A 22,384-nucleotide genomic window follows, 5' to 3' on the forward strand; every position below is an offset into this window, starting at 1 on the left:
TAGCATATAAACAAAAATTATGTTAAGAACTCTGTACTGAAAAGAACTCTGTCCTGGGATAAACTGCTTAGTGGAGAGCACGGTCGTACGGATGTCATTGTTTGCTCTGAGGGCACTTTTATCAGGCTCAAGTCAGCCACAAACAGCATCAGTGAAAAGATAACGTTTTGATTGGGATGTTCTTTCCCCAGGGTGACAATGTATTGATTAATACCTACAGTGGCGTGCTCAAGATCTCTGACTTTGGGACATCCAAGAGGCTTGCTGGCATAAACCCGTGCACCGAAACCTTTACAGGTACGTTCGCCACTAATGATACACATCTGGGATAATTAAAAGTGTAATTGCTAAGCCCCAGCATCAGGTGAGAGATAAACTAAGGTTTCTCACGAACACCGACGCTGAGATTGCCCGACGCTCACTGGAAAATGGTGTACCGGGTCTGACTTCCCCTTCTGTCTTCTTGGGGTTCGGAGTGGCTCAGCCTGTGCGAAAACCACTGAAGGCTACTTACTTGCTTTTTGTTTCCCGGTCTTTTTTTTTTTTTTTCTCTTGACCGGCCTTACAGCCACAGTGACCCTCCCACAAAACTGCTGTTGACAAACATGCGCTAGCCCAGCCTCTCTGATTCTTTTTTTTTTGTTTTGTTTTTGGTTCTTTTTTTTTTTTTTTTTTTTTTCGGAGCTGGGGACCGAACCCAGGGCCTTGCGCTTCCTAGGCTAGCGCTCTACCACTGAGCTAAATCCCCAACCCCGCCTCTCTGATTCTTACTCATACTCCAACCACTTCCTATCTAGGCTCCGGCTTCCCTCCTTCTTACTCTGTTTTCTCCCGGGAATCAATCCCCCCACTCCACAATATAAATAACCCTAAGGTTTCGGTTCGGAAAAGGGGAAGTGACTCATCCGCTTGGAAGAGGGAGAGATGAGAAATTAGGCAACGCAGTGACTGAGCAGCCTCAGAGGCAGAGTCCTGCGAGGGTGGAGGCAGCCAAGAGGAAAACAGAGCTCAACAGATGGATGACTGCCCATTAGGTACCGAGCCAGCGAAAACGTCTCTCCGCCATGTTCTCAAGCTACCTCTCCAGGAGCATTGGGTGCCATCATTATTAGAGGAGGAGGGCAGGGACAGAGATTTAGAGATTGACTTAAAAGAAAGGTTAAGGAGTCCGTGACTAATTTTTTATTTAATGTAAAGCAAGATGGCCAGATGTCCCCGTTTTCGAATCCTCTGTGGTAGATGGAAACGCCTCCGTTTTGCAAATAGGGACGTTGGTGGGAAGAAGAGGGAGACATCTCCAGTGGTCACGGCAGTTTGTCTGTGATTGAGCTCAGGGTTTCCTCTCTCTCTCTCTGCTCTTCTCACACTAGCTTGCAGTCCACCTTCCTCCCCGGCTTACTCTGCATCTGTGCTGGTGTCCTCAGAGGCGGGCAGGAGGAGGGGAGGGATCCTGCATGTCTCTCAGATCCACCAGTCTACACCGCCTCCTACACTCCGATGTATTTCAGACACAGGATTGCCCATATTTACGACGTATTTTAAAATGAACTCAAGCCTACTAGCAACTCCCCCCATGTTTGCACTTCTTCCCTCATTCTCCCTCAGCTTGGCAAGCCGAGATTTAGATGTTGCCCAGACCTAGCAACTTGGGAGATGAGAATTCCTACTTCTGCAATGTTTGAGGGCAGGATGTTGATTTAATATCTTCTTTTCATCTTGAAATTTTGTCCTTAATCTCCCAAGGCATTGCAGGGAAGGAGTCCTCACCGGGGGCCCTGGGCCCGTACCTCTCCCACTGGCCACACAGGAAGGCAATGTGTACAGTGTATGACTAATGCACTCAGATCTCTCTTTAGTGCTGATCTGAGAGCCCTGGTGTGCAGGCCTTGGTTCTTTCAACACAGTGGGCTCTGTAGTCCTGATTGTCTCGGGGTCAAGAAGCCTCATCACCGTTGCTGAATGTAGGAGAGACCTGGCTCTATTTCAGACCGTGGTGATGTGGGTGAGGGGCAAGGCAGAGGGTAGTCATCACTTACAGTGTTCTGACTGCATACTTCGCTTGGGTGCATGGTGCATTGTACACACTGAAATTTGTACATAAACCCTAATTATGAGGCATCATTATCCTGGTTTATGGTGAGAACATTAAGGTTCAAAGAGACTAAATCGCTTGCCCAAGGTCACAAGACTGTTTAGTAAAGATCTGAGGTTTGAACTAGACTTAACATGCTAAGTGGAATTAATTACCTTCTCCTCAAACCTTTCCCACCCACACTCTTGCCTATCTCCACTGAGGGCCACTCGAGACTTTGGCTGTCACTGGCGCCTTTTCTCACGCTGCAGTCCCACCATCAAGGAAGAAGCGGGATGGGCTGTCACCCTTCCAGTGTCACAGCTCTCCTGTCCCGGCTGCCTCGCACAGCCTCTCTGCTTCCACTTCTGCCCCCTCCTGTTCACCCTCAACATTGCAGCCAAAATGTCAACCAGAGCCCGCAGTGACTTCCATGCAGAGTAAACAGAGCCAAAGCCCTTATGTCTGACAAGGTGTATCCTGCCTTGGAGCCCAGTGCCTTTCAGACCCTGCTTCTCACTCACCTAGCACCAGGAGGAAAGCCTTTCCTGCATTTCCTCAAAGCCAGAACTAACACCAAAAGGCTCCCTCCACTGCCCCTCTCCACCACACCCTGTCTCCCACTGGCTCTGCATACCTCCTCCCCTCTCCTGCTCAGTTTATTCTTGTCCACTCTTACTATTTACCTCAAAGCGGGGTTCGTGACCTGTCTTTGATCCATTAAACAGTTTATTCTTAACCGTCTTAAAGTGGTGGCTCTTTAACACAGTTTTGCATATTGTGGTGAGCTCCCCCCCCCCAGCCCCTCATCCCCCCATTCCCCCACCCCCGCAACCATAAAATTATTTTCGTTGCTACTTTGTAATTTTGCTCCTGTCATGAGTCATAATGTAAACATCTGATAACGCAGAATCTGACGGTCGTTCGACTCCAAGAGGGGTCACGACCCACGGGTTGAGAACCGCTACCTTAAAGTCTTGCTAAGACCCACAGTAGGAATTTATTTAATATACAGAGCCACGCACACCAGAAGTTTTTTAATTATTTTTCATCATAGCTCTCAGAATCCCGGTGCTCGTTATTTTTGTCTGCTCATCCATAGGTCTGTCCGTGTGGGTCCTTCCTCTTGAGACATGAAGGATTGCACAACTGATGGGTACCGTGTAATCCCCTTTCTAGTTTCTTGGTTTTTGTTGTTGTTGGGTTGGTTTGTTTGTTTTTGTTTGTTTGTAACACAAGCACACTCTTGTTTATTGCTACCTCCTGTCTTTGCCATGGGGTAGACGTCTTTCTCCTTAGTTTCTATCACACAGTGCTGACTGACTCCTATCGCCCAGTCTCTCACGTCCATACTTCCGGCCGCGTCTCATAACCACTGTTCTGCTCCCATCTTTGGTGGCACTGGGACTCGCCTTTGTCCCAGCTCATTTCTCCAACCACAGTGATCTCCACGATGGGAATCTATGAGTCAAATACTAGGTTCAGGAACTGGGGACTATATAGCTTGAATGAGATCAGCGAAAGAACTAGATTTTTCTCTGGAAAAGTACACATAGAGTCGCCATAGATTGGAAGAACTGAATGCAGAAATATATATATTGTATTCCCTACTGTTCTGAACAACAACACCACCAAACCGACCAACTATGGTTAAGGCTCTAAGGCATCCCTTAGAGGGGCACATTAGCCTTAAACCACGCATAACCAAATGCTATCGATGAACTGTTCTGTTTCAGTGATACAAGTCCAGTGTGAACACGTACATTTCTACTTTTACTAACTGCAGAGAATGCTGGATCTCGGAGAAAGATGAGATATTGGGACCTGAATCATATTTTCTTAATTGTTTTATTTATGTGGAAAATTTAAAATGATCCTTAAGTATCCCTCTTTGCCTTTCTAAAGTGGAAATGTGTTTGCATTATTCCCAGGTACCCTTCAGTATATGGCGCCAGAAATCATCGATAAAGGACCACGAGGCTATGGAAAGGCCGCCGACATTTGGTCACTGGGCTGTACGATCATCGAAATGGCTACTGGAAAACCACCGTTTTATGAACTAGGAGAGCCCCAGGCAGCCATGTTCAAGGTCACACACACGACACGTTAAACACAAAGGGGTGAAAGATTCGTATAGCTGACGGGTGTTTTGTGCATGCATGGGTATCAGAGTTTGTTAGGGGAGAAGCTCCAGGAAGCACTCGTTGAGCCACAGTCGGGGTCGAGGAGAGCTTTTCTCCCCCACTGCAGTCCACCCTACGCCTTCACCTCAGTTTCCTCCGTTCTAAACTGAGATTCCGTGTAAGCTTCTTACAGCCCAGTGTAAATGACATAGGACTCTACACTCTGGGAGACAGTGTGGGCGTTTCCCATGGAAGAAAATTGTAAGAGCATTCTGAGGGCCTGGGGATCTGTGGCAGTGGTAAGGCACGTAGGAATGCAAAAATTCCACAAAGTAACATTTAAATCTGCAACAAAGGTTTAAAGAATCCATTCATATAAAGGATATAATTGCCGTCTTGAGTAAACTAACTTTATTTCCCTAGACTGTTCCTTCTGTCTGTTTTCCCATAAGTAATTCTGGAAAGTGAGAACACACCCCTACCCCCACCCCGGGTGCAGAGGGCAGTGATATAGAAATATACAGGCCTGAAATTTGGACAGCAGAGGTCTGGACAAGGCAGTGACCCTAAAGTCCTCCCAGCCAAGCTGCCTGTCTCCCAGGAAGCTCCGGTCCCTGCTCTGTACCGCAGGGACCTCTGAGCGTAACTGTTAGCCTCAGCCAGTTACACAGCCCTCGCCCCTCTGCAGATGGCTTCTTGCCAGGGACCCTGTGATACTTGTGTACCGTCCCCGTTTGTACCAAGGGCGATCTACCTCACACTTGTTGAAAAGCTGGTATGCAAATGAAGAGTGCGCATTGGAATCTCTGAGTTCTATCCCTTACACTAAGCTCCATCGACAGCACTTTTGGAAGATGCTGTTTATTATTCCTAATGTGGTAATTATCAGGTGATAGGTTCGCACACCTCCAGTCCTGGAAGGCAGCCTCCACTGCTCATGAGAAGCGATAAGGTCTCAGGCTGGATCCCACAGTCTCTGACACTGCTATACCGTGTTCCGATGCAAGCTCCAGCAGGGTCAGCGTGCATGGATCATTGGGCAGATAGATTATTGAACCCCCTTATCAATAGGTACAGAGTAAGGAGCAAAGCAGGTTCTCTCACGGGAATTTTCTGAGGGATATGAGATAATCTGTGCAAAGCACCTAGAATTATTTTTTGACATCAAGGGTAAATAGTTATTACAAATCCATCATTACTTCTTAGGATACATTTGTATATAACAAGGTACATGAAGACATCATTGAGTTGTACAGTATGTGTGAAACCGTGAGTGAGTGTGTGTGTGTGTGTGTGTGTGTGTGTGTGTGTGTGTGTGTGTGTGTGTGTGCACCTGCTGTCATGTATGTGAAGAACCAGAGGACAACGTGTCTCTTCCACCTTGGGTCCCAGGGGTCAAACATCAGGTTCTCAGGCTTGATTGTCAAGTGCTTTTAAATGGGCCATCTCACCTGCCCCGACCCTTTGAGATACTAATAGAAGTTGATTCTAACTGCAGTATAAAATATGCTTTAATTTCAAAGTGCTCCTAAATATTTCTTGACGGTGGTGATTTGAGGTGGGGAAGGAACATGAGCCTTAAGCAAAACAAATCAAGGTGCTTCTTTCTGAAGCCCTGTTTTCCTCATGGGGGTAAGTAGGACGATAGTTCGCCTAGTTGCAGAGAGGGTTCCGTGATGTCCACAAACAGAAAAACTGCGGCCCCCGTGCCTATCATATAGCTGCTCTGAACAGCTCAGTGAGCTCAGCAAAATATCTTTTTTAGAGTGTGGTGTATATTAGAGCATTCACGGGTTTTGAAGGAACGTCTTATTACCCTGTACCCTGTCTTTGGCTAGTTACCCTTTCTGCATCGTTGCTAAAGCTACAAAAGTCTGGAAGTGCCCTGTAGTCTGTGGAAAGCACATCTCAGATCAGCTGAGGAAACGCCACAGGGCAGGCTGGGGACACAGCGCAGTGTCAGGCCACTTAATGCATGAAGCCCTGGTGACCACTGCGAGGAGAGAAAGAAAAAGGGGCAAGTGAGGGGATGCAGTGAGAGAGGACTGTTGGGAGACTCAGTGTGCTTCTGATTTCGCTTTAGGTGGGGATGTTTAAGGTCCACCCCGAGATCCCAGAGTCCATGTCTGCCGAGGCCAAGGCGTTCATACTGAAGTGTTTTGAACCAGACCCTGACAAGAGAGCCTGTGCTAATGACCTGCTTGTTGATGAGTTCCTAAAAGTTTCCAGCAAAAAGAAGAAGACACAGCCCAAACTCTCGGGTATGTGGTTGCACGGAGAGGGTGTGGGTCAGTTTCTAAATAGTAAGTGTTTAAAGGGAAGAGCGTTTCTATAAGGAGCATCCACTTACTGTGTCACTGGAAATTAATTGGTGCAAACAGCACGTTGCTTTCAGGCATCTGCTTCTGTATCGGGAAGTCACATCACTATCCATTCCCCAAATGCTGGGGCCTCCTCCGTAATGACCTCCCAGCCCATAGACTGTGGTTACTGTATCAGCCGCCAGGACTTTCTAGCATTGGGAAATAAAGGCTACAGTGTGAAAGAGGTAACTCTGGTCCTTCAGGGTGGAAACTCCACATTGCCACCAGTGGGCTACCGGCTGTAACAAAACTATTAAATTCCCAAACATCTAGTTAATGAAGCCTTTTAATTGGAGGCCGTAGAAAATACCCGCCACCTCCCAGGGACTGTTTCTGAACAGTTGTCAAAAATGAGAGGAAAGAAAGGAAAGGAGGAAGGAATACAGGGGGTCTGGTTGCTAGCAACGATTAACATAGAGGTGTAAATTATAAGCGAATTTTTGTCAGTGACTCCATAATTCATTTCAGGAGAGATGGGGTAACAGATCCATTTGTCCTTGGCATTCGGGTGTTTGACTTAGATAAGGATGGGCAGATGGATAGCAGGAAATGACATTGACCCCTTTCAAGGGCTCAGGTTTTTCTGACTGCCCAGTTTAACGACGGCGCTAATGTACACTGTTTGCTTTTTCCCCTCCCCCCACAGCTCTCTCGACTGGATCGAATGGTGAGTTGGGTTTTACTCTTGCCCACTAACCTGAGAACTGGCAAAGTGTGACTGATACATTGCCACACTTTTTATGGTCTCCTCCTCTTCTTCCCCCTCCTCTTCCTCCCCCTCCTCCTCCTCCTCCCTCCTCCCCTTCCTCCTCCTCTTCTTCTTCCTCCTCCTCCTCTTTCTCCCCCTCCTCTCCCCTTCTCCTCCTCCTCTTCCTCCTCTTCTTCCCCCTCCTCCTCTTCCCTCCTCCCCTTCTTCCTCTTCCTCCCCTTCCTCTTCCTCTTCTTCTTCCTCCTCCTCCTCTTCCTCCCCCTCCTCTCCCCTTCTCCTCCTCCTCTTCCTCCCCCTCCTCCCCCTTCTCCTCTTCCTCTTCCTCCTCTTCCTCTTCCTCCCCCTCCTCCCCCTTTCTCCTCCTCCTCCTCCTCTCCCTCTTGCTCTCCTCCCCACCACAGCTTACCTGGGAGGAGTCTGAACACTAAGGATTCACACAGCTGTGAGCCTGGCTCAGCTCCTTCCTGTACAAACACATGCCTCTTCCATAACGAAGACCCGAATCATTGCTCCCTGAGTGCAGGGTAGTGACCATTTTCTTAAATCATCAGTTGGATGAAATCTGTGAGCCAGTTGGCTACTTAGGCCTTTTTTTTGGGGGGTGGGGGGGATGAAACCTTCTTTGGGCATCTTAGGACAGTACACTGCACTCTAGTGGGCAAAGAGTTGTGTTTGCGAATCCTAACCGAGAAGTCCAGTTTGCTCTCAGGTCAACGAAAGCATTTCAAAGAGTAATGGGGGGAGGCGCCTGGCTGTGGTGGGCGGCTGGTGGGAGTGAGAGCGCTTTAATGTCCTTTGTGGCAGGAGGTTAGCACCAGCAGGTCTCAGCCCGCTGCTCAGCTGCCTCAGAGCCAGTCAGCCTAGAGTAGAGGCCCAGGCTTTCCCCAGTCCCCAGACTTTCTCCAGTCACTGTCACTACGGTTGTCCTTCTGTGATTCTGAGTTGGGAGCTGGCTCTAAGACAGGACTAGGTTGCTGCCTCCGTTATCCACGGGCATCCTGGGATATGGAAAGCAGCCCCTGCATTTCCTCAGGGTCCACCCCACAGTGCTTCTTAGTTTTTTGAGCACCCCACATGACACAGAAGTCAGTTTTGATCCCTTGGCCTCTGTTACCTCTTCTTCATACGTGACATGCAGAAGCTTATTTCAGCTGTCACGCTGTGCTGGTTGCTTCCCAGATTTGATTCTGAGACAATACTAGTGTTCTGAAGGAGCGTGGGGGCCGTGCCCGGCCTCTCGGTCTGGCATCACTTGGTCCCTTCTACAGGTCATGGTTTTCATTTGTGGGAAACCTTTCCCACCCACATACGTGAACTTCCGTGAACTTAACTGGGCTCACTTCGACTCACAGCCTTTTCGGTGAGCATGAGATTTCAGGTTATCTCTGCTGGTTGGCTGTGGCTCCTGGGTCCTTCCCCTCTGTGTTCAGGATAACTCTGCAGGGATCTAGACTCCGCCCTAGCTTTATAGTCCAACTCTAGGTAAGCTATTATAAGGTCTTGGGATTTTTAGAGAGTCAGCGGATGGGTGTTGGAGTCAGACTTGGGTTCCCTGTGGACTGAGTGACGTTGAACGTGACTTACCCTCTGAGGTGACAAACACAGGTACTTCAAAGGTGGTTGTGACTGTTCTTACTGCCTCCCGCCTCCTGTGCTCAGCACCCGCTTCCCCAGAGGCTGTTCCCACAGCCTGCAGTTCCCTGCTCTTTCCCTTATGGCCCTCAGGATTCTCCTGTTCAAAATTCTCTTGAGTTTCCCCCTCCCAGAGATTATTCCTCCATGATCTACCCGCCCCCTACCTGAACAAGGTTGCCCTCAAAGGAAGGGGCCATCCCCTACATCCCCAGGTAGCAGATAAGACACACGTGCTAGCCTAAACCAGGAGCAAAAGTACCATCTCGCTGTTCTTGGGGTTTCTGCCACCTTTGTGCCTCCAACCCATTACATCCGTGACCATGACTGGGGTTTCTAGACGACAGAAAACCTTTCTTTATCCCCTTTCCCTGGGTGTATTTTATAGGTCATATCCCTATGCCTGGGTAGAGCACAGACAACTTCCCTACCAGGAACAAGGTGGCTTAATACTACCTCTGGTTAGCATGTGTGCAGAGGACAAAAGTGGACAAAGTGTTCAGGCTTGGATCCCACAGGGCTCGTCGCCAAATGCTAAAGAATTAGCAGAGGGGCAGAGAGCAGGAGGAGAGCTTGATCTGGAATGGGCTCACCGACCAGCACTGAGTCCATAACTTTCTAACAACAGAAGTGTCCTATGTCTTCACCATCCGGTACATAAGCCACCAGACCCTATGTGGTTGTCTCACACTCAAAAACGGTGCCTATGGCTGGGGCACTGGTCTTTTATTTAGATGTTAGTTAATATAAATAATTAATCATCTGAGTCTTCCAGCTACCACGTTGTAGGGTGAAACCAGTCATCATTCTTCTAGCTAGGTGGAGGATGGTTTATTTATTTAATGTCACTGGTTCAATGGCGCTGTTCATCTAGCACAAGGGATGTTAGCGATGGACGATCGGTGGGTAGAAGTGACTCAGACTCAGATCCTTTTACCTGGACTAACTGCATGCTTGCTAGTCATTACAACAACACCTGGCCCTGCCCACGGCCTGCAAGTGTAGCCCGGGCTCCTGTTCTCTTGAGAAAGTTCAGCCAACTTAGAGCAGCTAAGGTGTGGGGACCGTTCTCCAAGGCTTGGGCAACTGGAGACAGGTAAGCCGGCAGGCTTTGTTTTGGAGGGGAGCTTTGTCCCTAGATTGTGTGAGTGGGGAACCTAGCAGGTCCCAGTTGCCCCTGAATAGCTCTTCTAATCTGAGATTTCCTCACAGAAATTGTGACAAACTCTCACTTTCCCCAAGTGAGAACATAGCTACTTCCATTGAGATAGCAGCCCCCCTTCTTCCTCTAGATGGGAATTCTTGCCAACCTGGGTCCCATCCCTAGATGGGACCACCTGTCCCTTTCCCCAACCAAACCCTGGCCTTCCGGTAAAGCTTTCCTTTAGAGGATTTTGGACTCACACTCTTTTCCATCAACCCCTCTCAAGATTTCTGCAGCCAGCTCCTCATAGCCTCAGGCTTCGTGGGACCGGGCAGGGCATTGGCAGTAAGACTGCCAGCGACTCGAAACCCTTTCCAGCTCCCATCCCACAGCCTGAGCACTGTACTCCCCTGTCTGAGTTGGGATCCGAGTGTCGGCGCTGTTCAAGACCTGTCAGCTTGTTACTGGGGAAGCATAGCTCTTCCTCTCAGCCTGCAGAGCTCTAGAACATGAGAAAGCAAGCCAAACAATCTAGAACAGATCCCCCATAAGTATGTAAATGGAACCCAAGTACCCCTTTCCTTCTTCCTAGCCCTAATGACAGACAGCAACCACCAAAAGCCAGGAGCCCAGAAGGGTCCTTTCCACCCAGCGCCCCCCTCCCCCATATAAGTCATATACACTCGCCTCTGGTGGCTTCTGTCATGACCTGATCCTCCTCAGACAGTGCCTTCTCTGCTTTCTATTCCTTGCAGTCTAGTATTTGCCCTTCCACTTGACCTCTGAACCCGCTTTGACTAAACTTGCCAGTGAGGCCCATGGAGGTAAATCCAAGAGGAACTTCCTCAGCTCACCACTTCTCAGAGCCTTCTTGCCTGAAAGCCTGTTTTGTCTCATTTCAGCCATGCCCTGTGCCGGCCTCTCTGATAACTCATCTACCTATCCTCTCGTCCCATGACTGGGCCTCATCATTCTCCATTGCCGATGCCTCTCTCTTCCCTTTCTATAAAATATTGGTATTCTGGAAGGGTGTGTTACCTGTCCCTAAACTAGGGTGGGCATTCCTTGCTTTGAATTACATTGCAATCACTGGTGACTGAAGTCACACCTCTGACCCAAACTTCTTTTGAGCTCCAGACATCTTGCCTTGAATCATCAAATGACACCTCCTGCCTACTAGAAAGATTTCCCCCTCCCATCTTGTATTCTTTCTCATCATAATATGTAAATGGTATGTTATATCATTAATATTTAGAGAACAGAAACCTTGGAGACATTTTGATTGTTTTCACGAGGCTGGGCTTAACAAGAGAAGCAATTTAGAACCAGGTCCACGGGTTGATTTTTTTCCTCAGGCTGAGGAGAGCCAGGACTACACGTGTTGTCCCCAGAAGTCCTTTTCATTTTAAGGTGATTGACAGGTCCTGGGTTCCGCCTTTAAGCATGTAGACTTTTACCCCACTAGGCCTCCTTTTAGGCAATCAGTATCCATAGCAACCTTGAAACTCACAAGACTCGGGCTTTCTCCTTGCTGGCTATTCAAACCACCTAATGAGGCCAGAGAGGCACGACGTAGGCTAACTGAAGGCCTCGCTCCTTCTCTGTAGACAGGCGTGCGTACACCTCACATGAATACGTTTACAGAAGCACAAGATAGGAAAGTCTTAGCTGCTCGTGCAAACAGTATGGTCTGTTCATTCCCAGGATACCAGTTCTGCTTTTGAAGTTCAAGTGATCATGGTGCTGATTCCTCCTTTACTGGAGGAGGGAGAGCCTCACTGATTCACAAATTAACACCTTTCCCACCTGGCCGGCTCCTGGCCTCCTCCTGCCTCGGTATCCCAAGTGCTGAGATTACAGCCTGAGCCTAGCTCAATCAAGTTCTTACTGAAGCCCTTTTGCTACCTGCCTTAGCTAGGGTTTTACTGCTGTGAACAGACACCATGACCGAGGCAACTCTTTTTTTTTTTTTTTAAAGATTTATTTATTCATTTATTATATATAAGTACACTGTAGCTGTCTTCAGATACACCAGAAGAGGGCATCGGATCTCTTTACAGATGGTTGTGAGCCACCATGTGGTTGCTGGGAATTGAACTCAGGACCTCTGGAAGAGCAGTCAGGTGCTCTTAACCGCTGAGCCATCTCTCCAGCCCAACCGAGGCAACTCTTGTAAAGGACAGCACTTAGTTGAGGCTGGTTCAGAGGTTCAGTTCATTATTCTCAAGGTGGGAAGCAAGGCAGTGTATATATGTATACATATATATTCACACACATATATAAATAATATATATTCATTTAATATATTTAATATACACATTTATTTAATATTTAATATAAACATATAGTGCCTAGGAAACAATACTAGAGTTTGCCTTTGGGCCCATATGTATATGCACAAACACATGCATATACATCTGCAAACACATACATACCTGTATGCACGTACAAAAAATTTGTTTATGGTAGAAAGTTTGGAAAATGTTTTCACCCTAAGTCATATCTTCTAGAAAGAACTACCATTAATATTATGACATAGTTTTTTAATATATTTTCTTTAGTTACATGTGCAGCATACAACATTAACACACACGCACGCACGCACACACACATCTACAACCTAGAGGAGCCAAAGGAGAAATAAAAGGCCTGTTGTTGGTTTTTTTTTTTTTTTTTTTTTTTTTTTTTTGGTTCTTTTTTTTCGGAGCTGGGGACCGAACCCAGGGCCTTGTGCTTCCTAGGTAAGCGCTCTACCACTGAGCTAAATCCCCAGCCCCCCTGTTGTTGGTTTTACTTGTCAACTCAACACAGTCTGGAATCTTCCGGGAAGAAGCTGTTAGTGAGGAATTGTCAGATCAGGGTGGCCATTGGGTTTGTCTGCAGGAGGCTGTCTTGATTGGTCTGAGAACCCAGTCATGTGAGCATCACCATTTCCTGGCTTAGGTCCCTTGCTTGGTCCCTGAAGTGATGGCTTTTGACCTAGAACTGTAGCCTGAGGTAAACCCTTCCTCACCTAGGCGGTCTCTGCCAGGATTTCTTCTAACAGAAGGGAAGCTAGGATGGTCGTCCTGCTTTTGGGTATTTGTAAAGCAGAGAGAGGAGTGGGTTGTCGCACTGTGGGTGTTTGTCTGGTGGTCTGTGGCCAGCACCCCTGTAATGATGGCTAACCTGCCATAGTGGGGTTATCCACTGTCTCTGAGACTCGGGCGAGATCAGCTCAACCAGGCTTAACAGAAATCAAGTGAAAAGAGGTTTCCAAGCAACCATGCGTGCTTCTTTTATGACTTTACACTCGCCTTATTTTTAGTAAGAGGTGTTTGTAATGTTGAGACATTAAAGATGTTTCTGGCAAAATTTACTGTCTTTTTAAAACAGTTTGGAATGAAATGTGGGGAGCTCCCATCAAAGCCAAGCAGATGCATGAGTTTGCAGTGGGATTCCTGCCTGGCAGCTAGGGAGGGCCTCAGGTTTCTTGGTTTCCAAAGCCTTTTTTTTTTTTTTTTTTTTTTTAGCAAAGAATGCTTTCTCGAGTGCCTCCTTAGGCCGGGACATGTGGTGGGAGTCAGCCTGTTTGTCTTAGGTGAAGCAGGATTAGAACCTGTGGCTTAGACCCATGACACCCCATCCCTTCCTACTTTCAAGGCAGCCACAGATACTAAGGCGTACCTTCCCACCCATGAGGATATAGCTGTAAAATTTAAAATCGTACATGCCACCCTGTTTCCGGATGTGGGAAGTGAGACCCGTAAATGTCAATTTACGTCATCAGTTAAAATGGAAGCCCAGGACCTGCTGAGCCTGCAGCCTAGTTCTTCCGTCCTGCGGGATGCTCCTTTCTTCTGAGAGACGGCTTCTCTCAGGGTGCAAGGGAGCCTTTCCTGGCTGAACCCTGGTCCGCCTACCCCTGTTATGTTGAGTGAGGCAGGGTCAGTTGATCCCATGATCAGCTTCCTACACAGCTTGATTCATTCAGTCAGGGCATGGCAAGGATACCGGTCTGTTTCACACGCGTGCCCATACGTGTCAAGTTCTTCACGCGTTTGCTACCTTCTCTCTCTCCTCCTATCAGAGTATCTTAGAAGCATCTCGCTGCCGGTCCCTGTCCTGGTAGAAGACACCAGCAGCAGCAGCGAGTATGGCTCCGTTTCTCCGGACACAGAGCTGAAGGCCGACCCCTTCTCCTTCAAAACCAGAGCTAAGTCCTGTGGAGAAAAGGACGGGAAAGGGATCCGGACGCTGTTCCTGGGGTAAAGAGCTGACTCGTGGGTCCCAAAAGGCAAATCCTGTGGACTGTCGCTCTGTGTAGGAACCCCTGATTTACGTTATTTTCCTTATCACAGCATTCCGGATGAAAACTTTGAAGATCACAGTGCGCCCCCGTCCCCTGAAGAGAAAGACTCCGGCTTTTTTATGCTGAGAAAGGATAGCGAAAGGCGGGCGACCCTTCACAGGATCCTGACAGAAGACCAGGACAAGGTTGTGAGGAACCTAATGGAGTCTCTGGCCCAGGTAAAGACTCCGGGGCACGTCCCTTCCTGAAGATACACATAGTTTGTTGTCGTTTTGTAAATTTTATTTAATCTTTTTGTTGTTAATTGTGTTTTGTGTTTTGTTTTGTTTTGTTTTCAAGACAGGGTCTCTCTGTAGCCCTGGCTGTCTCGGGACTCTCTGTATACCAGGCTGGCCTTGAACTCACAAAGATTGGCCTGCCTCTGCCTCCGTAGCACTGGGATTAAAGGAGTGTGCAGAGGCCACCGCCTCCGCCACCTCCCGGCTAGTTTAATTTCTTAATAATTGATTTCCATTGGGCTGCCTAGGCTGGGCTCAAGCTACCCTTAAACTCTACGTCCAGATAATGTGGGGTACAGGTACACCCCACCATACCCCAGCCAAACACTACAGATTTTACCTGTGTGCGTACATCGTGGAGTTGTCTAGGAGATCTGGATTTGTGACTCTGAGTGATAAGACAAACCTGTGTGCTGGGTGTCTTAGCACCTGAGAGGCTGAGGCAGGGGGATGGTGAGTTCTAGGCTACCCTGGGCTACAATAGGGAGACCTTATTTTGAAATAATAATAATAATAATAATAATAATAATAATAATAATAATAATGGCTCTCCATTAGGGTAAATAAATAAAAAACCTTAAGTGTGAAACTATGTTTGTGAATGGTTGTACATCAAAAGCAACATTTTTCCCTTTTTATCTTGCTTGTTGTTCTCCATTCCCACCCTCTCCCTCTCCCTCCCTTCTTCCGTCCATCCATCCATCCGTCCGTCCGTCCTTCATCCTTTTCTCCGTGCTCCCTTCTTCCGCTCTTCTTCCTCCTTTACTCCTCCCTTCCTTCCTGTTCTTGTATTTTTAAGAGAACTGATGGAAGGAATTACGGTGTTTACGGTCCTCCTAGTAAAATCTTGGCTCTGATAGACCGATCACAGTAGCAATAATGTATGTGCTGTTTCATTAGGAAGTTAGTGAGTGTGACTTACTTAGTGTCCATACATGGACTCAGTACTTGAATGGTACATGCAGATTCTCATGTCCCTACACAGTTCTGCCGTTCATTCACACGGTCGATAAACAAGTCACACGGATTGCTGATTTTGATGTTAGCTCAAGCCTGCCTGTCAGCTGTCCCTCTGAGCACTGGAAGCATCAGCAGGAGGAACCCTAGCTTATGAGGTCACTAAATTCACACAGGAGGTGTGGGTGGGGGGGTCAGCTGTGAGCAACTGTGTAGTACATCAGTCCCTGTGCAAAGAACAACCAAACCAACCAACCAAACACCTTGCCAAAGAAACTGTTTTCCCTGGGCCATTGGCTTGCTAGGACAAAATGCCACAAACCGGGTGTCTCACTCAGCAGAAAATTTGTCTCCTTGAAATTGGGAAGGCTTACCATCCGAGGTGAAGGTGTCAACACATTTACTGTCCTCTGGGAACCGATGGCCGTCTTCTCCCAGTATCCCAAGATGCCCTGCTCTCTGTGTGTGAGCACCCCAGTGCCTCTTGCACGTCTAATGAAGACTCCAGTCCAGGTGGATTAGACGCCATCCTTATTTACGCCTGAGATAACAGGAATCCCTCAGTCCCAGCACATCCACCAGAGCTCAGACTTCTTGCAAATGCACACTTTCTTACCTTAGACATAGCAAATCCTCACAGTGATGGCTGTCATCCTCTATTAGCCCCATGGGCCCTGTGAGCATCGGTGCCCTGTAATCACTGTGAACTGCTCATGACCGTGGCAGTGCGGACCTCACATAGCTTTGCTCCTCTCTAGCTCCTGGGAATACGGCTGCAAAGAGAATAGATGGGTGGACCAGGGTGTTAGCGTCTCACTCCAACAGTTGGCCAGACACGGCCAAGTTCTCTTTCTTGGCTTTTACTCTTGAACTGCAGCTGGGTCTTGTCAGCTTCACTAAACTTCTGAGCTGGTCCCTGAGCCTGAACATTGTCACCATCAGAATTCCCTGATAGCCACCTTTTGGATCTCATAAGTAGAACAATGTGTTTGCCAGTAAAGGCTCGTGCTGCAGGGAGAACTTAAGAGAATGCTGTTGGTACTTTCTGAAGGAAACCAACTATGGTCCTAAGAGAAAGCTGTCTCAAACAGGGCCCACAGAGATCACGAGGCCCAGGAAAGAGGTGTTCTGGCCTGAGAAGGCAGGCAAGCAGGCCTCTAGGTAATGGGATAGGGTGGTTGTCAGGGAGGCTGGGCGTCCCATGGGGGTCATTCAGGAACTGAGAATAGGACAGATTGAGATATGAACCAAGGTTGGATGGAGGGAGCAGATGCATGACTTGTAGTTCGTTCAGTCATTCAGCAAACACGGCACAGCTGATGAATGTCAGGCGTATTAGTCAGGGTTTTACTGCAGTGAGCAGACACCGTGACCAATGCAAGTCTTACAAAGGACAGCATTTAGTTGGGCCTGGCTTACAGGTTCAGAGATTTCAGTCCAGTATCATCAAGGTGTGTCGGGGAACACGACAGTGTCCAGGCAGGCAAAGCTGAGAGTTCTGTGTCTTCCTGAAGGCTGCTATGAGGAGACAACTTCCAGGCAGCTAGCATGAAGGTTATATAGCCCACGCCCACAGTGACACACCTACTCCAACAGGGCCACACCTTCCAATAGTGCCACTCCCTGGGCTGAGCATATACAACCATCACACCAGTTCTGTTCCACATGCAGGGGATAGAATAGTGAACAAAATAACCCTGTATCTCACCAAAGTTAACAGTCTAGCACAGGAGGAGGAGGAGGAGGAGGAGGGGGGGAGGGAGGGGAGGAAGAGGAAGAGGAGGGGGAGGGAGGGGGGAGGAGGAGGAGGGGAGGAGGAGGAGGATGAGGAGGAGGGGGGGAGGAGGAGGAGGAGGACTGGTAGCTATTAGATACATTGAACCACAGCAAATAGTCCATCGGGCCAGTATCCACGTGTGTACTCATTCAGTCCTCGGGTTGCCAGAACTAAGGTGTACTCCTATTAGCCCATCTTTTCGTGATGCAGAAAGCGGTACAGAGCGGGCTTTTGTAGCTTCTGAAGTCACACGCCCTTGAAAGATGGAGTTGGTGTTAGATGCACACAGTCTGGCTCCAGGGTGTGTAGTCTTACCCTCCACCCTGCCCTGGCTCCCTGGCATGGCAAATGGTGGAAAGGCAGGGGTGGAAGGTCACTCCTATCCGTGCTGGAGTGAAGGCTTTGCCGATGACCGTGAGTTTATAAGTTTACTTTTAGGTCAGGAATTGTCTAGATTACCCACATTCCATAAAGGTACGGTTCCCCAGTACAGACGATGTGGTCTTGTAGTTTTGTTTCTTTGACTCCTGGTTAGCTGCAACTCTACTGCCTGGGTCCTCACTGAAGCTCTCGTTTCCAGAATAGTCCTTCCTGTGACTGCTGATTAAACCCGGGCCTGGAATACCTGAATCACGTGTTCTAACACTGGGCTATAGTTGATTATGAAATTCCTAAAATTTGAGGGGTTTTTTCCTAAACTATTTTCAGTGGAATAGCATATCTACATTTTTTAATACAAAGCCCACTAGAATGTTTCCTGTGAGAGAAAATGGAGGACCCACATCCAGGTCAGTCTTAGAGAGAAGGCCTTGGACACCAAGAAGCTCCTAGAGTAGTGCCAGGCACTGCCAGCCGGAATCATACCCAAATGGTCAGGCGACAGTGGCTGGCTGCACTGTTCAGGATGCTGTGAATTCCTAAGAGGGACGTCCATCTGTCACAGCACATGGTGGCTTGGTGGCAGAACGGGTCTTGACTCCAGTTGGTGGCTGGGGACACATAGTTAGGAGCTTGGATTAAGTTTGGACTTGCCTTAGTCAGAGCCCTGGCTCCCTCATTTAAAGGCTGTGCCATCTGGGTAAGTTACTGCCCTCCTCAGAGTCTGAGCTGCTTTCCCTCTTACGCAAAGCCTCCTGGGATTGCTAACAGGAGTCCCCGAGTCCTGGGAACTCTAGAGCATAATAAAAAACACTGTACAGATGTGAGCTTGTTACCATCAACCAACCTAGTAATAGTCACCTAGTATCATTTTCATTCTACAACCAGACAAAAATAACTGTTTTCCCTCCCACATAGTGTGTTTATTGATTTGCTAAGAGTTTCACATCATGCACCTTGATCACAATCCCTTCTATGTAGAAATTATTTTCTCAATGTTTTTAAACCTTTCTAGAGAAATATTTACATTTCAGTCTACAAACTCAAAGGGGATTATTAGTCAGGTCCTTAATATATTAACCGATGTAAAGCTTTTTTTCTTTGAAATCTTGTATGTGTGTGTATCTTGTGTATGTGTGTGTGTGTGTATGTGTGCAGTGTGTGTATAACTTGTGTGTGTGGGGTGTGTGTGTGGTGTGGTGTGTGTGTATCTTGTGTGTGTGTGGGTGTGTGTGTGTGTGGGCTGTGGTGTGTGTATCTTGTGTGTGTGTGGTGTGTTGTGTGTGTTGTGTGTGTGGTGTGTGTGTGCAGTGTGTGTATGTGTGTGGTGTGTGTGTGCAGTGTGTGTATGTGTGTGGTGTGGTGTGTGTGTGGTGTGTGTGTGGTGTGTGTGTGTATATGTGGTGTGTGTATGTGTGTGGTATGTGTATGGTGTGTGTGTGTGTGGTATGTGTGTGGTGTGTGTCTTGTGTGTCTTGTGTGTGTGTGTCGTATGTGTGTATATGTGTCGTGTATGTGTGTGTGTTGTGTGTATGTGTGTGTATGTGTAGTGTGTGTCTGTGTGTGTGTCTGTGTGTATGTGTGTGTGTGTCTGTGTGTGTGTCTGTGTGTGTGTCTGTGTGTGTGGTGTGTGGTGTGTGTGTGTGTGTATGTGTCTGTGTGTCTGTGTGTATGTGTGTGTCTGTGTATGTCTGTGTGTGTGTCTGTGTGTGTGGTGTGTGTGTGTGTGTGTGTGTCTGTGTGTGTGTCTGTGTGTCTGTGTGTATGTGTGTGTGTCTGTGTGTGTGTGGTGTGTGGTGTGTCTGTGTGTGTGTCTGTGTCTGTGTGTGTGTCTGTGTGTGTGTCTGTGTGTGCGTGTGTGTGTGCGTATGTCTGTGTGTGTATGTCTGTGTGTGTGCATATGTCTGTGTGTGTGTGCGTGTGTGTCTATGTGTGTGTCTGTGTGTGTGTCTGTGTGTGTGTGTCTGTGTGTGTGTCTGTGTGTGTCTGTGTGTGTGTCTGTGTGTGTGTGTCTGTGTGTGTGTGTCTGTGTGTGTGTGCGTCTGTGTGTGTGCGTGTGTGTGTGCGGTGTGTGTGTGTGTGTGTGGTATGTGTGTGATGTGTGTATGGTGTGGTGTGTGTGTGGTGTGTGTGGTGTGTGTGTGTTTTGCGTGTGTGTGGTGTGTGTGTATGTGTGTGTGTGGTGTGTGTGTATGTGTGTGTGGTGTGTGTGTGTATGTGTGTGTGTATGTGTGTGTGTGGTGTGTGTGTGGTGTGTATGTGGTGTGGGGGTGTGTGTGTATCTTGTATGTGTGTGGTATGTGTGTGATGTATATGTAGTGTGTGTGTATGTGTGTGTGGTGTGTGTGTGTGGTGTGTGTGGTGTGTATGTGTGTGTGTTTTGCATGTGTGTGGTGTGTGTGTGGTGTGTGTGTGTGGTGTGTGTGTGGTGTGTGTGTGGTGTGTGTATGGTGTGGTGTGTGTGTGGTGTGTGTGTATGGTGTGGTGTGTGTGTGGTGTGTGTGTATGTGTGTGTGGTGTGTGTGTGTGTTTTGCGTGTGTGTGGTGTGTGTGTATGTGTGTGTATGTGTGTGTGTGGTGTGTGTGTGGTGTGTATGTGGTGTGTGTGTGTGTGTGTGTGTGTGTGTTGAAGCGTGTTATAGGATGGAGATAGTATGTGTTGTGCATGCTCACGTGGAGGTCAGAGCAGATTGATCTCTGTCTTCCTCTGTTACTCTCTGACTTATTGACCTTAGGACAGTGTCTCTCACTGAACAAGAAGCTTGCTCTTTAAGCTAGGCTGACTGGCCAGTGACTTCTCAGGATCCACCAGTCTCTGCCTCACGGCACTGGGGTTACAGGCAGGTGAAGACAAGACCCCCCTCTTTACGTGTGTGTTGGGGGTTGAGTTCAGGTCCTCATACTTTCAAGAGAGCGTTCTTAACTACTGAGCCACCATCTCCCCGGCCCCAGACACTCCTTTGAACTTGATTACCTTCCACAAATTCACCAGCAGTTTAAGGAATAAAGAATAGGGGCCTACGGAGAGGGCTCAGTGGGCAAGAGCACTTTCTGTGAAAACAAGGAGCAAAGTTCAGATCCAAATCTCCAGCACTCACATAAAAACTGGGCGTGGCTGGGCATGCCGATGCCCCAGCCTAAGCAGAGATAGAAGAACTTGGAGTTTTGGGGCTTCAAGGTCATTGAGAGACCTTGATGTAATAAGGCAGAAAGGAATAGAGGAAGATACCCCAATATCTGCTTGTAACCTTCACATATGTGCATATCCGCATATAACATGCGCACACACACACACAAGACTAGAGAGGACTTCTGCAGAAAACCTATGAATACTAATTCATGGGAAAGGCTCCTTGTTGAATGCTGCCATGGTTCTGAGGCACTTTTACCCTGCAGAACGCCCTCGCTCAGAAAGGAAAGCCGTCTAATGACATAGCACAGAGGGCCTGGAGTTAGGACAGAGTAGTGATGGCCAAGGGGATGAGATAGTCTGGACAGGAAGCATTCCCCAGGGTAGAGTCTGTTCTTGTAGAGGACAGCAACACACACATCCATAAACCATAGGCAACATGTCGCTGCTGCTGCGGCTGCTGTTTTGAAAACAAACCTGATGTCAAAAACAAATGTTTGCCCTCCTAGCCTGTAGAATAACTTGGGGTTTCTCTCCTGATGTTTTCCTGTTGTTACAAAGTTGCCTGTGAATCGTCCCTCTGGCTGTCATTTAGTTTGCGGTGAGAAAAAAACAAAGCGGGTAATTGTTCTCCTCGCAATTTTAAAATGTTTCTTTAATGACGGCCTTCAGGCCTTTCAGTTTAGACTTTTCTCAGGAGAACCTAAAACATGGGACCAAGCTCCCAAATCAAGAATTTATGTAGAGAAAGAAGGTAAGGGTACTTTTTGAAAATTTTCACGGAATTCGGATGATGGGAATTTTATTGGCCCGGTGGAGAAACATAATTTTAATAATACAGTAAGAAAATGCAATAGGAAATAGAAAGGAGCTTAATAAAAATTCTTGTGGTTCTTGAAGTTAAATGAGGATAAACAGCATCTTTAAATTACGTTTTCTCTCCCGGCTCACTGTGTCTTACTCACAATAAAATAATAAAATAAAATAAATCATTTTGAAAGAGGTCTATTTAAATATGTAAAAGTTTCCTTGTTTTTTTTTTTTTTAATAACTGATTACCCATTGTTGTTAAGGCGGGGTTCCAGCGGTGGTGTCCAAGCTGGCCCCTTCTGTGACAAGGAATTGACTTAAAGGCAGTGGATGGACCAGGCACACCTTTTGATAGATACACACAGCCAGGAGAGAGGTAGCCCATTGGTACCCGGCTGAGCCTGGCAGAGAGGAACCTTGGTGTGTGAATCCAGGAGACATAAAGCTCCAGTTGTTCCTTCCCTCCTTGCTTTTGTTTGGCTGTTGCTGGTTCTGTGTTGTTCTATCTCCTCTTCTCCCTACCCATTGTCATTCTCTACTCCCCTGTATCTATACACGCCCTCGCCCCTCCACCGTGTCCTTGGGTGCTTCCCTGACCTGGGTCGTGACCTTTCGGCCGTCTGACTCTGACATTAACATTCCGTGGCTCGGTGCCTCTGTCTCACGTTAGTGTCCAATTAAAATTTCTGAGAGCAGAATTCTCATCACCTCAGCCTAACCC

At 47.7% G+C, this 22,384-nt stretch overlaps 1 protein-coding gene across 3 annotated transcripts in view; it reads left to right on the forward strand.

Moving 5' to 3' along the window:
* The window catches only part of Map3k5 (mitogen-activated protein kinase kinase kinase 5), a 218,513-nt gene that overhangs the window by 179,556 nt on the left and 16,573 nt on the right, over positions 1-22,384 (forward strand). For 2 of the 3 annotated variants that reach the window (XM_039084822.2, XM_039084825.2), the window contains 6 exons: positions 192-297; positions 4,003-4,160; positions 6,278-6,455; positions 7,204-7,224; positions 14,112-14,289; positions 14,383-14,551. In XM_039084822.2, the coding sequence (XP_038940750.1) occupies positions 192-297; positions 4,003-4,160; positions 6,278-6,455; positions 7,204-7,224; positions 14,112-14,289; positions 14,383-14,551 (810 nt within the window). Of the gene's footprint in view, positions 1-191; positions 298-4,002; positions 4,161-6,277; positions 6,477-7,203; positions 7,225-14,111; positions 14,290-14,382; positions 14,552-22,384 lie in introns of all 3 variants that reach the window. The other variant, NM_001277694.1, reaches the window with a different exon arrangement.

This window comes from Rattus norvegicus, chromosome 1 (genome assembly GCF_036323735.1).
Source record: "Rattus norvegicus strain BN/NHsdMcwi chromosome 1, GRCr8, whole genome shotgun sequence".
Lineage (NCBI taxonomy): Eukaryota > Metazoa > Chordata > Mammalia > Rodentia > Muridae > Rattus > Rattus norvegicus.